We start from the raw sequence: 16459 nt of genomic DNA on the forward strand, positions 1-16459 counted from the left end.
GTGGTTTGTTGAGTTCAAGCCCTGTGTCAGGTTCTTTGATGACAGCTCAGAGCCTGGAGCCTGCTTTGGTTCTGTGTCTCCCTCTCTCTCTCCCCTAGTCACACTCTGTCTCTCTCAATCTTCCTCTCTCTTTCAAAATTAAATAAACCTTTAAAAAAAAAAAAAAGATTCCTGGGGCGCCTGGGTGGCTCAGTCAGTTAAGTGTCCGACTTCTGCTCAGGTCGTGATCTCAAAGTTTGTGAGTTCGAGCCCCGCGCTGGGCTCTGTGCTGACAGCTGGGAGCCTGGAGCCTGCTTTGGATTCTGTGTCTCCTCTTTCTGCCCCTCCCCCACTTGTGCTCTGTATCTCTCTAGCAAAAATAAATAAATGTAAAAAGAAAAAAAGATTCGTTTCTTCCTTTTTACTTCAGAGGTTTCATTCTTTTTAACAATTGTAGATAGAGCTAAGTTCTTTGTTTTGTTTCTATTTTAGTTTTGGCTTCAAGATACAGGAATTGCTGCATTATTACTTCTTACAGGGAGCATCCATTAGACAAACAGCCTGTGGGAAATCAGACATGACCAGCAAAGCAGTATAAACACAAAACACATACGAGACAGCTCCATGCATGATATGTAATGCATTTTCAAACTGCTAAGCAAAACAATAGCAGGTATTCATGTAGGCAGCTCCTAAAAGCTTATACAGTTGGAGAGCTCTACATACTATAAACTCAATTACCTCATCTAGAAAACATTATGCCATTACTCTGCAATGCACCAGTACCACATACCTTGGACCACACACACACATATGGTGAGTACTTACATTTTAAATCATCTAGCAATCCTCAGACATTTTCAAATTAAAAAGGAACATTTTTCCTCGAATTTACAGCCCCTTAAAACTGTTCTTGTTATAAAACCTGTAAATGGTCTGCTTTAAGAAATTGCATGCATATTCATTATTGATTTGTTTAAAGGACCAGAATTTCTCCAAAGCATTTAGCAACAGCTCATTTTAAAATAATTAATTTTCTATTTTCCATATGGTGAGAGTGACTTTTCCTGACATAGTATTCTATATCCACAGTGCTTTGAAACAGCAGTGGCCACAGTCAGTGCTATCAAATATCAGAAAAACAGTTCCCCAGTTACACGCCTTGCCCATGTGCCTGCATGCGGTTAAATGCAGGATGTGAGCCTATAAGTGGAAAAGATGATGTCACTGTGGAAAAATTCGATCAGGTTTACTTTTACGCTCGGGGGCAATGTTCTGCTGATGTTATGAAATTATGTAGATGAAAAATGTGTGTGTGTGTGTGTGTGTGTGTGTGTGTGTGTACTGCTTCTTCTAAGCCAGATCTGTTTTGTTTTTTTTTCATGTTTTTGGAACTTCAATTCGACATGTTTTATTTTTAGTCTTATGCTTCGTATGCTTTTAATACAACCATTATTTACACTACCAAACAATAGCTGACAGTTTTAACTTTTGAGAGGAAAGAACCACTGAGCAGTTTTGAAGGAGGGCGATTTATCAGCAGATTCACATAAACATATAGCTTCTGAAACCTGGCAAATTTCTAAGTTCAGTGCTGCCACCTTGTCTTTCTCTTCTCCCCCTCACTCTGGAATGTGGAGATTCTTGGCAGGGTACTGAATAGGGCTAGAAATACCCCTTCACATCTCTTAGCTCATCAGAAGCAAACTCCAATAAGAAAAGAAGCTTAGGATTTGGGAAAATGACTCACTCTTGCTCATTAAGAGGTTGGCAACTACTGGTTTAGAACAAACAAGTAGGGAGCCAAATATGATAATGGTAGGGTATATTTTACTCTCTTGTAATTTGAGGGCAATTCTAAAATAATTCTGATTCTTTTCATTTGCTTCTTTATACATAAAAAGAAAAGCATCTCAAACATGAGTGTTGTCACAAAGGTTAATTCCATGCTTTGCACCTGGTTATATTCCATTTAGCGAGCCCTGTATGCTTGTCCAAATAATTTTAAGTATGTAAATCCATAATATCGTTCCACTTCTAATTTCATCATACAGACAACTCAACAAACTTTATACTGTTTTAGGTAATTCCCAAAAAACTTCAGCCCACCTGCTTAGACATTGGCTGTCTTTGCCACCCACCAAAGGAGTTATATATATATATAAGGGAAAGTGGCAATTTCTTCTATGATTTACTGAGGACAACCAAATGAGAATAGTTTAAATTTTGACTCTGTGATAATAAAAGAGGAAAAAGCTGTAATAATAATGTATGGGTAGTAGGAACAATCAAATTAATATACTGAAATCCACTTAAAATCATTGCAGTAGGCTTAAGCACAACAGCCATTCTATTTTATAAAGCAGATATGGTTTTTAATTGGTATACCTTTTGATTTAGAAAGCAGATGAGACACACTCAAAATAAAAATTTTAAACAACTCTGTGCATGAAAACTTTTCAATGTATACTACTATATGCTTTAAGTTCTGTTCTAAATTCAGTCACATGATAAATATTGCCTTTCTTTTATTTAAACTGTGGCTGCTTAAAATTAATTCGTTTTCAAATCATTTTGTGAGCTTGATCTCAAAATCTATATAATACCGCATGCATCTTATTTCTCCCTAATAGGTAGTAAATTCCTTGAGAAGACTGTCTACCTTTACATCACAACCATTATTACCAATGACACATACGCACAGAAATATTCACAGTAAATAATGTCATCTCTTGTTTCTAACAAGAGCTCTTATACTCATCAATCATATATCAACTTTTAAAATAACATATATAAATAGGGGCGCCCGGGTGGCTCAGTCAGTTAGGGGTCTAACTTCGGCTCAGGTCATGATCTGGTCAGTGAGTTGGAGCCACATGTTGGGCTCTGTGCTGACAGCTCAGAGCCTGGAGCCTGCTTCGGATTCTGTGTCTCCCTCTCTCTCTCTGCTCCTCCCTGGCTCACACTCTCTCTCTCTCTCTCTCTCTCTCTCTCTCTCTCTCTCTCTCTCACTGTCTCAAAGATAAATAAACATTAAAAAAGAAAAAGAAAAAAAGAAATAGGACTCAGTTATTGTAAAATATTTGCAGTTCATACTATTCTCTATTGTTTAAGGTTGTTAAAATGATGAACTTGCTCTGCTCCATGATCCTTTTTATCTCCTTTTTGAGTTAACCCTTAGTTAATAAAATAACACATTTTTTTGGAAAGCTGACAGCAGCGTTTATTGCTCGTTGTTCTTACGCACTGGAATTCTCTGACTCCCTCCTGCAGTTTTACAGAAACTGTATTTTTACCTTGGTTGTTAAAGAGTGTTTTGGTAGATGGCTAATTAGGGCTCTGAAAAGAAACAATGGTTCTTATATTCCCATTTCACTCACCAACTATTTTATTGGACAAAAGGGGCAGTTATTGAGAAAAAGATGCAAAAAAAAAAAAAAAAAAACCCACCTCCACAGGGATTGTATCTTTACAGCTCCTCAGTCATTGAAAGACACAACCCTTAATTACTCTAGTAGTACCTTATTTCAGGTCAAAAGTACCCCTTGAGAACTTAGTCCATGAAAGATCCTAAAATTATTCTTTTTCTTAATTATTAATGATAAGCAAGTTCATAAAGCCATTAGTTATCACTCATCTGATCCTTTTATTATCCTTTTATATTTTATATTTTATTCAAACCACAGCAAACACTATAAACAGGTCTTGAAAAGTAGTCCTTCAATGGAATAAAACATTGGGATATTAATATGCTCATTTTTGTCATCATTTTTACCTTTAGATAATGTTCTGAACTCAAATAATATAACATAGTGTGTGACTACATAATCTCATTTGCAATTAACTTAAATGACCCATCTCCTCCAGAACTTCCTTACTAACTTAGACCTCCATGGTCTATTACTTCACCAATATCTTGTCAGCACTTTTAATGTCCTCAGATCCTTTTTCTTTCCCTGAACCACCCCAAAACTCTCCGATTCTCTGTTTTCCCCATTACTTAAAACGTCAGCTTTGTGCCTTATGATTTTGAACATCAAAGTGTTTGAGTGAAGCAAAACCAGCAGAGGGAGGAATTTCAAAATTGGTGAAAAAAGTCTTCGGGTTAAAAATCGAGAATTGCTAAAACCCACTGACAACAGCATTCTGGATCTACAAGTAAATATCTACATTGGCCCATTCATTCATTTATTCATTCATCTAAAAACAGATCTACTGAAGACCTATATGCCAGATTTTATGACAGACCTACATACAAATAAGACATTAACCAAGTTCTCAAGGATCTTAGGGTCTCGTAAAGGGATAAAGGCAAGCAAAAAACTAAGTATAACAATATAGTACAGGTACTCCGACAGATGGGGAAACCATAAATATTAAAAACATCTCTACTTTTCCAAGATCCCTCTACCTTTTCTTTAGGAAATATTCCCTATCTCATTTTATTCAGTCTGAGAACACATCAATCAAGGTGAAGCCATGACCTGGTCAGACAGCTGACTGTTCATCACACTAAACAAACTCCCTCTTGCTAACATTTGAAACTTGAGAGAAATGATAAATGGATTTAATAGTTTAATGTTACTGAGCACCCATGTATACTAGGTATTACTCAGTGCTTATGTGTATTAAATTTAGCCTCCATAACAACTGATACGTTAGGTACTATTATTAGCTACATGGTTACAAGTGAGGATGTTACGGCACAGAGAAATTAAGTAGTTTTCCCAAGCTAATTAACAGTGGAGTTAGGATTTAAACCCAGAAAGTGTGCCTGTTGAGTCCACACAATTAACCACTCTATTTAGCTGAGCTCTCTAAAAGTGTTTAAAATGATTCATTCTAATAATGGTACTCTGAAGTGAATGCCCATGTATCCACGCTTTATAACCTTCAGAGTTGGTATAAATCCTAGGTCCTCCAAAGCCATCGGTTTTTATTTCTTTAGTCTCAGAGAGTAAAGTTCAGGCATTTGGCATTAGAAAACTATGGGATATTTGGAATTGGTGTTGAGGCTAATACTGGAACGGAAAACTAGCATTCTCTTTATGGAGAATAAACTGTTTTTGTGGGCTTTTAAGCTTACACTATTTTGACATCCTCTTAATGAAAAAGAATAATACAGGGTTATGAACAAAAACTTAGATAGGGAATTAGATGTTTACTTAGGATAATAAAATAAGGCCCAACAAACAAACAACTTTTAAAGAGGATAAACACTGGAACCATCAAAGAAAAAGAATATAATATCTTAATCAATTAACTGCCTGACAGAACACTATTTTACTTTTCCTTATAGATTTTGGCTTTATTTATACTTTCTGGTTGCTTCTTCACAAACAGTAACTTGGAAATCTTTTCATAGAGAGAATAGAAAGATAACCCGGTCTTTCTTTTAGCATGATTAAGCAAAACGAAATCTTTTTTAACAGTTTAGAATAATCTTTCAGTCTCATAACTCATTATTAATAAATGCCATAAATTTTGAAATCTACTAAAATTCTGTTGTCCCACTTAGAGAAGTTTATCAAGTTTCTTTTACATGTGAGCATTTGCATGCAGAATAATTTTCCACAGGATAGTTGTGATAGAAATAATTCAAGTAATATGACTTGCATTTGGTATTGGCTCTTGTCCTTTGCTTAATTCCTGTCCCCTGACCAGTTTTCTGTTTCCAAATGGGACACAGCTAGACATTCTTATCTTGGGAGAGTGGCAGAGACATAAAGAGTGGGGGCAAGCTGGGATGAAACAGCAAGCACTCCTTCTCAGGAACTGGGGAAGGTACATGGTGGATTCCCCTACCTCTGGTATTCTCCTGGACCAGGCTAAGAAAGGACTACGAATTAACCTGGACATTCCTGGTACCATTGCTCTGTTCTTCGAACCTCAGCTAGCCATAGTCAGAGCTGATGATCTCTATCAGGTATCAAAATACTGCAGTCTGGATCAGGATGGAGTTAGATCCCTCTCACAGCATAACTCCTAGCCAACACAGGAATCCCTGGCCAACTGGTTATGTATCTCAACATACATTTAAAATCTTGAGTGCCACTAAGTGTATTATGGCAGGGTTTTTCTTTATTAATGTAATAGACTTGGAGTGTTAGTCTGAGGAGAACAGGATGTAAATTGAGATTTGGCAGAATTAATGCACTTTAACTGCACTAAATAGAATTCGGTGTGCTAACGTGGACAGCCACAGATGATCCCGTTAATAGTCTGCTAGATTTGCTGACACAAACGTAGATGTGATGCTAGCCCACACTAAATGACAATAAAAGGCCAGAAATCACTTAGTAAAATACAGGGGAAGGAATTCAAACCTTGGAAAAGAAATGCAGCATGCAATTTGTAATGTGGACCTCATCGAAGCAAACTTTTTACAGTGTCACTCAGTGGGGCCCAAAGATGCTCTATTTTTCGCTAAGCTATGAAGAACAGGTTGGTGAGGAGAGTTCCCTAATTTCCTAACGTGATTTTTCGCTTCAGAAAGAGGATGCTGGTGACAGGAGCTTTCTCTTATTAATGTGAATGGGGATTCTCAGAGTGGCAGAAATACATGGTAGCACTTTCATAGGCAAGGTGGATATGGTTGCTAGCATACAAAGTAGGCCAATCAAATCTCTTAGAATAACCTGCCCCACAGGAGATCTGAATGTGGTTTATTAATCATGAGGCCTTTAGCTGAAAATTGAAAGGCAACTTCCTAAGTTCTTGCGTTGTATAACAGAAACAGCAACAGCAACACAATAAGAGAATCTTTCTGATGGCCTAGTTCTTAGACTACAGCCAATTTATAGACCCAGGGCCCATTGAATGAAAGGAGTAATGATCTCAAGTCTTTCCTATAAAGCTTCCTTCTAATCTTTAAAGGGACCTGAAGAGTTTGCTATGCATTAGGGAAAGGGAAATACCTTATGGGGATCAAGTGACAGATGGATTTTGACCTAAGCCTAAGTTACACTATGACTATTATGCCTTTGAACATATAGAAGCTATTTTTACATTTTTCCATGAATATATAATTGGCAAGGATATTCTCAGCAACTTTCATAATTTTTGTTCCCTCACATATGGGATAAAACGTCACAACTTAGAAAAAGTCAGAGATTCATGCTACTATCAATGACCTGAACATTGCCAGAAAAGTGATTTCTATCACACCTCCATTCAATTCAAGCCAATATGAAAGATGGATGGGACATGGGGAACAGCAGGGATATTATAATGAATCAATAGTGTCAATCGAGTTGCTGTTCCAGATTTGGTCTTTCCATTGAAGTATACATATTAGAAAATATCCTAGTACTTAGCATGCATCTCTTGGTCTGGAAATGCAATTTTCTTAATCCTGAAACATAGAAAATTCCAGAAGCTGTTTGCATACACTTGACAAAAATAACAGAAGTGTTTTACTATCCTGTACATCGGCTCAGTCTCTGAAACATAAACTATAGGAACATTTCAACATCAGACAACACATTCTTCTACTAGGTCCACGGTATTTGGCTGACTTGACGTTACAGAGCAGGAATAGCAGGCAAACTAGATGGCTTCATAAAATACATGTGCTCTAGGGGATAAATTACGTGACAATTCAGGATGGGGTTTTGTTAACTAAATGAAGTTTCTGGATCCAGCAGTAGGGGCCATGTCGGAACACTGCCTTCTATGTAAAGGATACTATGCACATGTTCCTAACTTGCTATTGTTGTCTTATGGAGGTCGAATCTCCATCTTGGGACACCAGGGACCATAGAACTTGAAATGTTTACTATGAACTTAGTGCCAGATAATCAACTTGGCCACATTTTCGGTGGTGCCCACCAATATTCTATCACTTACAGATATTCTCTCACATATGGCATTCGTTCAATTAGGCCTTAAGATACAGGTAAATTCCATAAGTACATCATTCACTCCCAATTATACCCATTCTTTCATATTGTTGCTTTTGTTTTCCTTAGTCCATACATACAGCAACCCAGATCAAGTTGAGTATCAAGTCTCTTATGACTATTTGACTATGGGTAGAAAAAAAAGTTGAGCTTCTTTTCCTAACATTCTATATGATTCATCAACACTTACTGCTATGGCAGTGAAACCTGACTTAGACATAACCCTGTAAGATGGTTTAGAACAGAAATACCCCCAATGAGAAAAAAAAAACTCAGCAAGATATTTCATGGCCTCTGATTACGATTTTCCTGGTGATCAAGGACTTAGAAAATTGGTGACAAGGAATTAATTTTATATTGGTAAATAATTCACCTTTATATATTTAAAATTTGAAGATATTTGTATTTTTTTAAATCCTGAGTAATTGGATTTTATCCCTGACTTTTTTTTTTTCCTTTTCCTCTCAGTCCCAGACAGCAAAATAACTCAAAAGAAAAAAAACATTTATGTCCACATCATTACACCTTTAGTCCCTCCATTTATCATGACTCACTCTGTTGGTTTAGTCCTAGTCCTAGCATTACATTTGTATTTAAAAACCATGAATTTCTTAAAAAATACACAATTATTTTAGTTGTACACCCAGATATAGATGACTCTAGATTAATCACAGTTGAGATTTTCTTTGCAAGAAAAACCTTTGATCATTTCTATCATACTTCCTTGTTCTGTCAGAGGCTTCAGCAGTAAACACACTTTTCTGGATTTCTCCGAAATCAATCTTGATAAGTAAGATGTTCTCCAAACAAAACATGCTATCGATTTTGAGGGGAAAAACTCAAATCTCTATGTTTTATCTAATTCCTTGATGGTTAGACATCCTGAGGTAGTGTTATCTTACAGCTCAGAGAACTAGATATTCTTCTTTTTTTTTAATGTTTATTCATTTTTGAGAGACAGAGACAAAGTGCGAGCGGGGGAGGGGGCGGAGAGAGCCAGAGACACAGAACTCAAAGCAGGCTCCAGGCTCTGAGCTGTCACCACAGAGCCTGACGTGGGGCTCGGGCTCAGGAACTGTGAGATCATGACCTGAGCTGAAGTCAGACGCTTAACCAACTGAGCCACCCAGGAGCCCTGAGAACTAGATATTCTTGATGGGCAAATGTACTATGGACATTCTATCTGACTAGGATGTTCTTTCCCTCAAACAAGGCCTGGATTCTACATTTAGATGGTGAATGTTCAGTTCCTTCCTTGGAGCATAATGTAGCATTCTACTAGCTAACAGAACTTCTTTTTTTTTTTTTTTTTTTTTTCTTTTCTTTTCCCTTCTTGTGCTTCAAAACTGATGTAACCATTCAGGGCTCTTTGAAGTCAAAGAAAGCTCTTAACCCAGGAAAACTCTGATGCCTGGGGCAGAGACTGTCAAAATAAATGAGACAAATGGAAAGGAATGTTAGGAGAAAAAGAGAGGTTGAACCCTTTGAATGACTTGCACCATGTTGATGCCCCAGTCGTTGAGAATCTTGTATACAAATCAGCAAGTATACAAGATGGCTGGTGTTAAAAGAAAAGTAAATACACAATAAGAAGGGGTTCCTACAGTTGAATACTATCCGGACCAGGAAGTGAAAGTTCATATATCAAGGTAACAATTATTCTGTCTTGATTGGAGATGCTAACTTTGAGTCAGGTAACTAAGGATCAAAAAACATAAAATATGACCTTGGACGTATCGCATATTTTGGTTTTCTTACCCCGATATGATATTGGAAAGATTTGTTTTGGTTAGATTTTTGCCTTTTAGGGTCCTCAGCTCCAGGAATATTAACATTTATAGTTAGACTTAATTAATCATATTGTGGTATATATGAGTTAATCAAAACCAAATTATACATTAAATTGATGCACGTGAGTCTCAAATACTTCTACCTACCTATTGCTTAATTCTATGAAATTTCTGCATTGCTTCCATGCAAAGTGAAAAAATGCAAAGGCTAGGATTTACTACTTATAGCTAACAAACAGAGAGAGGCTACTTTTATTGATCTATTATCGATGCCTAGAAAGAATCATAGGATATCATTTACTTTCATTGAAATATGTTATCAAGCCAGAATAGGATATAACTCATGGATTTATAACTCAAATATTAAAGATGTAAACTGTCTAACATATTTATTAAATAGGCTTGCAAGTATCAGGATTAAGTCACTCTTAACACAGACATACTTCACATGTACCAAGTATAACTTACTCATCTGAATGTGTTTACATAGCTATAAAATCTCCAAATTAAATATCAATTAGGAAAAGTAAAAATATTGCTATGAGAACGAACATGTGAGATTTAAGTGCTAGGAGAAAATTACAAAGGACTTCCTGTGACATGACTTAAGAAGGTATCAAATTTGTGGTTGATTTTTTTAAAAGTAATTATGTTTTAATATCTCCCTAAATGTAACAGTTTCACTAATTCAGCAAAGGTATTAACCAACTTATCAGTCTTTACCACTATTGTTTTTCCTAGATTCTAAAGTGCCAAGGTGGAAAATAATTACACACACATACAATCAGGTAATATTGTAACCCATAGGTTATTTATATGCAATTTGAAAGCCTCCTTGTTTTTCTATGGGAAATATTCAATGTCAACCTAACTACCTGGGTCTTAGTGAATTTATTCTTGTTTAAATTTAGATTTAATAACAGCAAAATACTGTACAATTTCATATAACATCTATTCCTGTTTTAGACAAAAGATGGATTGAGAACAAAATTATATTTGATTTATGAAAGTGCTCATATCAAACTTGGATAGATTGACAAAATTATATTTATGAACAGTAATAGCAATGAAGTATTAGCCATGTGGTTTCTCATCTTTTGAAAAATATTTCATAAAATGTAAAAAAGGAAAACTAACCTTCTTTGCACTTTTTTCATATAGTAAGACATATGCTATTTTGATTTAAGCTGCATATTGTTGGAAGTAAGTTGTAAAATATATAAATTCTGCCAAGGACACAGAAGGTAATTCAGTCAAGAGTAATTGTGTCGACTTCTAACTCAAATTAAATTTGATTTTTTGAGCACTGAAAGTGAGATCATAAAGGGTATTTTTAAATCTACACTTGTTCAATTACCAGTTGAGTTTTTATACTAAAGTATATTTATTATAATCAGAATAAATTTGAACTTTATATTTAATTAAACATTGCTTAGAGTCAAGGAAGTATTTCAAGTTTAATAAGACCTTGCTTTATTTTTACTCACTTTGAAAGGAAAACTTAATTTGTTTCTTTTTTATGTTTTATAGTTGTATTATAAAAATGATATAATTTGAAATGAATGTTTCAAAGGAGAAACAGCTATCAAAATCCTGATCCATAACTATTCTATTACATATTCTCATGGAGATTTACAGAAAAGATACACCTATTTGTATATATCGTGTTAACTATGAGTAGTTATATTTACAAAGTACTCATCTTTTTCTCCTAGTTTCTTCTAGCAAATCAAAAATTCTCATCAGGATCTCTTAACTCTTTCACATAGGGAAGGGAAATAATATTTATCTAAAGTCTTTTTTGTGCAATGCTTTCTGGAACGTATATATGCATAATTATTACTCCTACTTTACAGGTAAGGAAATCAAAGATAGACATGTCCAATTAATAAATAACAAAACTAAAACCCAAGCAAAATGTGCCCAAGAACAAAGCCTTTAAATTATAGGTTAATGCTTTGGGGGTTCTCTTACAGCTGATGGCCGTACAACTCTATTTGGAGATCTCAGCTTCTGTTTTATAAAACATAAGCTTACAAAACAAAACAAGAAAACCTTACACCAGCCTTTGTAGAGTTGTTTATTCTTTGTTACTATGAAGGGCTCAAGACCTTAGCATTGAAGTAACGGTCTCTTTTCTCAACAACAAGCAATATAAATAGAAGTTTCAGGACCAATGCAATATTAACATAATGATCTCAAAACAATCTTGCATGCAGCAGTTTTTTCCTCTTTGTTAATTATTTCACAGTGAACCTTCTATACAAATTGTCCTCCTATTAGGCATTATGTTTTCTGCTCGGTCAGCTGAAGTAGAGTCTCATTACAATGGAAAGCACGGCAAAAGAATTATTGGTTTCCTAACGTCCTCACACTAAGTGTGACATAAGCATGTTCATAAATGATCTATGTCTTCATGTCTATACTACACACAGTGCGCTAAAATGAGAGGCTTAGAAAAAGAAGGTCCACAGCAAATTCTTGCTCTGTCACTTACTAGCCTGGTGATCTTCCACAGATCACTTAGCATCTATCCGATAGAGAAAAAAAAAGATGAACACAGTGGTTCCCAAATTTTGCTGCCCATGAGAATCACCTGCAGAACTTTTGAGACATCCCAATCCCCAGGTTGCACCCCACAGAAATTAAATCAGGATGTTCAGGCACAGGAGCCCAGTCTGAATCATTTTTAAAGACACTCAGGTGATTCCAATGTGCAGCAAGGTTTGGGAACCACTGCGTTAACTAACACTTTCAAAGAGCTGCTTTTAAGATGGAAAATATAATGGAGGGGCTTTGTATATAGCATACAGTACTTCACAGAGTGATGTAAAATATTATCTCCAAAGTAAGTACAGAGCTGTAAAAAAAATGCATTATTTTAGGGAGCTTAAGTTTTGTTTGAATTTTAGTTCAGTAATCATAAAGAAACTATACATGAGTAATCAGATTTACTTTTTTTTTTTGCCACAGTTGCAGAAAATTTAACAATTTTTAAGTTTTTATGTTAAGCTATTTTCAACATTATTTTAAACTTATTTTTTCTTATGCTTTTTCTTTCTCTTTTAAAAATTAAAAAGTGTCATCTATCTTGTTTCTTCCAAAAAATACCAAGCATCAGGGGCACATGGGTGTCTCAGTCGGTTGGATGTCCAACCTTTGCTCAGGTCATTCTCTCACAGTTCGTGGGTTTGAGCCCTGCGTGGGGCTCTGTGATGACAGCTCAGAGCCTGGAGCCTGCTTCAGATTCTGGATCTCCTTCTCTCTCTGCCTCTCCCCTGCTCATTCTTTTTCCCTCACTCTCTCAAACATAAATAAATAAAACAATGTAAAAATTTTTAAAAAGATAACAAGCATCATACTCTCATTATGAACTCATAATAATCTTAAAAGAATATGTGCACAAAGGAAATCTGAGCAGTCAGAAAAAAGTAATTTGTCTAAAGTTACTTAGTTCAATTCTACTACTTACAAAAAAATTACACACTCCAGATACTTTATTCCAATGATCTATTATAATAATCTATGTGGAAACAAAGACCTATTCAGTAAATCTTTCTTGACCAGATTTTGTTCATCACCTGATTACATAAATTATTTCTGTGCTAAATTTGTAATCAATACATCAGATTCAACCAGCTTATACACAGTACTTGTTTTGTATTAATACCATCAATTTTCATAACCTTCTAGTTAGTTAGACTTACTGAAAGGATTATGTAATTTATGTACAGTGCAAATTACATGTTGCCTGATTAAAATGCATCCTCTGTGTTTTGTTAATAGACATATTAATGCACCATTGACAACAAAATACTAAAATTAACCTCTGTTCATAAGCAACTACAAATGTAATCCGTCTCCTGAATGATTTTGCCTGGGGATCTCCTACCTTTGTAGGCTTGTTAGCATCCATGCCCTCTTTGAATTTCTCCTGCATGGTTTCTGCAAGTTGACAGAGCAAGGCACCATTATCCAATTTTTCCATAAAAGTTTCTGCCGTAATCTCCTTCCCTGCAATAACAAAAAGGAGAATTATAAAAGCATAAGCATTCCCCAATGCAAATATGACATTCATGCCAACATATCTGACACAGAGCTTTTATCACCAAAACTTCTATTCCAGCTGGGTTGCATATCTGGGATGGGAACACAGGAAAAGAATGTTTCTCTGGAATTTTATGTTTTCCTCTGGTGGCAAGAATCTCAACATTTTAGATGTTCATGACATAATTTCAACTGCATAAAAGTTTTATTTCACATTCAAAATGGCAAAGAGATATCCTATGTGAGAGTCCCTCCACTTGGCAATCCAGAGGAATAAAAACCAACCAGTCAACGAAATTCAAAATGTTTTTCCCATGATTGCAGTTTGACCTCTGAGATGCACTCAACTTACCCTCAGGAGCCCATTTGATTACTCTGGCCCACAAGGTGAAGGCAGAAGGCAGAGCCTGCATCCTGTGTTTTGTTTATGTCTTTGACTACAAGAACACCATAAGCTCTCTTTTCTTTAATTTGAAATAGAGTCACAGTGCATTGAAAAGTCAACCACCATTGGCAACTGTAGTGGCACGGCCAATGTGTAAACCACATCTCTAAGTTCTATTGAGTTTGTTTTCCTGATTAAGATGATGAGGTGAAACTAATGCAACCCTGAAAGAAACACTACCCCTCTAACCATTCCTCTTCCTACCACCATCCTTGAACTGAGGATTATTGGGTTCAGTTTCTGCTTTTCTCTCTCCTCAAAACCACTCGGCTTCTTCTACCGCTCTTATGACCATGATTTACCATTGTTCATCCCTGGCAGTTAACCAGTTAAAGGTCGTTTGTCTTCATTCTTCTATTCTCCCCAAACAGATTTTGTTTCTTCATTTTCCTTTTATTTTATAATGGCTTCATTGTGATATAATTCACATACCTTACAATTCACCCATGTAAGTGTATAATTCAGTGGCTTTTAGTAGACTTGTGCAATCATCACCATGAGCAATTTCAGAATATTTTATCACCCCAAAACGAAACCCTATACCCTAAACCTGTTACTCCTGATTCCTTCTTTCTTTCAGTGTTATAAACCACTATTTTTTTCTTATATGCAACCCAAATTAACCTCTCCCCTTTTCATGTACTCTAAGTCTCTAAGTTTCAACATATTTTATTTTCCTGCCTTAATTTCCTATAACTTATGAGTCACAGCTCCTATAGATCCATACTTCCTTTTATTTCTGGTACCATAATATTAATAAGAATTTTGGGGGTGCATGGGTGGCTCAGTGGGTTGAGCATGTGACTCTTGATTTCAGCTCAGGTCATGATCCCAGGGTCATGGGATTGAGTCCTGTGTCAGGCTCCATGCTGAGTGTGGAGCCTGCTTAAGATTCTTTCTCTCTCTCTGTCTCTCTCTGTCTCTCTCTCTGCCCTTCTCCCTCACTGTCTCTATCTAAAATAAATAAAATGGAAAAACAATTCTTTTTTAATTTTCATGATTTGATATTTAAACCTCTAGCAACAAAAACAATGGCTATTCCTTGTATCCTCAACTTCCTTCTCCAATACATATCACACTCATTGCTAAAATTATTGTTGCTAAACACTACCCTTCCTGGGTCATTATTCTTCTTTATTGCATAGTCCCTAATCTTCTGTGCTACCCCAAATATGAAATATATCCACTTTAACATACCCAAAGGATGAGCCTTATGCCTCTAATCCACTTTTCTAACCTAGCATCTTTATAGTCTCCTTGATTCTTGGTCTACACAGTGCCTTCACTGTTTCTCTAGCAAGACCTTCCCATTCCTACCACCAAGCCTTTCTTCCTGGTGGGCCCCTGTCTACAATATCCTCCTACCTTATATCTGCCTGACCAAGTTCTATCTTTCCTTTAATCAGAAATCCACAAAGAGATTCTCCCAGTGTACACTGCTCTCTTTTCTAGATGGCCACACTCAAAGGCATCACTCATTTTGGTAACTTTCCAAACTTCTTCTACTGCTAGTAATATGCTTTGTGTAAAGTTCTTGTCTTCCTCAAACTTCTTTTTTTTTTCCTTTTTTCTTTAATTTTATTTTTTAAAATTTACATCCAAATTAGTTAGCATATAGTGAAACAATGATTTCAGGGGTAGATTCCTTAGTGCCCCTTACCCATTTAGCCCATCCCCCCTTCAACAACCCCTCCAGCAACCCTCAGTTCGTTCTTCATATTTATGAGTCTCATCTGTTTTGTGCCTCTCCCTGTTTTTATATTATTTTTGTTTCCCTTCCCTTATGTTCATCTGTATTGTCTCTTAAAGTCCTCATATGAGTGAAGTCATATGATTTTTGTCTTTCTCTGACTAATTTCACTTAGCATGATACCCTCCAGTTCCATCCTCGTAGTTGCAAATGGCAAGATTTCATTCTTTTTGATTGCTGAGTAATACTCCATTGTATATATATACCACATCTTCTTTATCCATTCATCCATCGATGGACATCTGGGCTCTTTCCATACTTTGGCTATTGTTGATAATGCTGCTATAAACATGGGGTGCATGTGTCCCTTCGAAACAGCACACTTGTATCCCATGGCTAAATACCTAGGAGTACAATTGCTGGGTCGTAGGGTAGTTCTATTTTTAGTTTTTTGAGGAACCTCCATCCTGTTTTCCAGAGTGGCTGCACCAGATTGCATTGCAACCAACAATGCAAAAGAGATCCTCTTTCTCCGCATCCTCACCAACATCTGTTGGTGCCTGAGTTGTTCATGTTACCATTCTGACAGGTGTAAGGTGGTATCTCA

At 36.1% G+C, this 16459-nt stretch overlaps 1 protein-coding gene across 4 annotated transcripts in view; it reads right to left on the reverse strand.

The window, feature by feature from the left end:
• GAS2 (growth arrest specific 2) overlaps nt 1-16459 on the reverse strand; it is a 131169-nt gene that overhangs the window by 96244 nt on the left and 18466 nt on the right. For all 4 annotated transcript variants that reach the window (XM_086677805.1, XM_025928684.2, XM_086677804.1 and 1 more), the window contains exon 3: nt 13563-13684. In XM_086677805.1, the coding sequence (XP_086533931.1) occupies nt 13563-13684 (122 nt within the window). The remainder of the gene's footprint in view (nt 1-13562; nt 13685-16459) is intronic.

The sequence above is a fragment of the Puma concolor genome, chromosome D1, assembly GCF_028749965.1.
Source record: "Puma concolor isolate L17-30 chromosome D1, mPumCon1.1.hap2, whole genome shotgun sequence".
NCBI classification, from domain to species: Eukaryota; Metazoa; Chordata; class Mammalia; order Carnivora; family Felidae; genus Puma; species Puma concolor.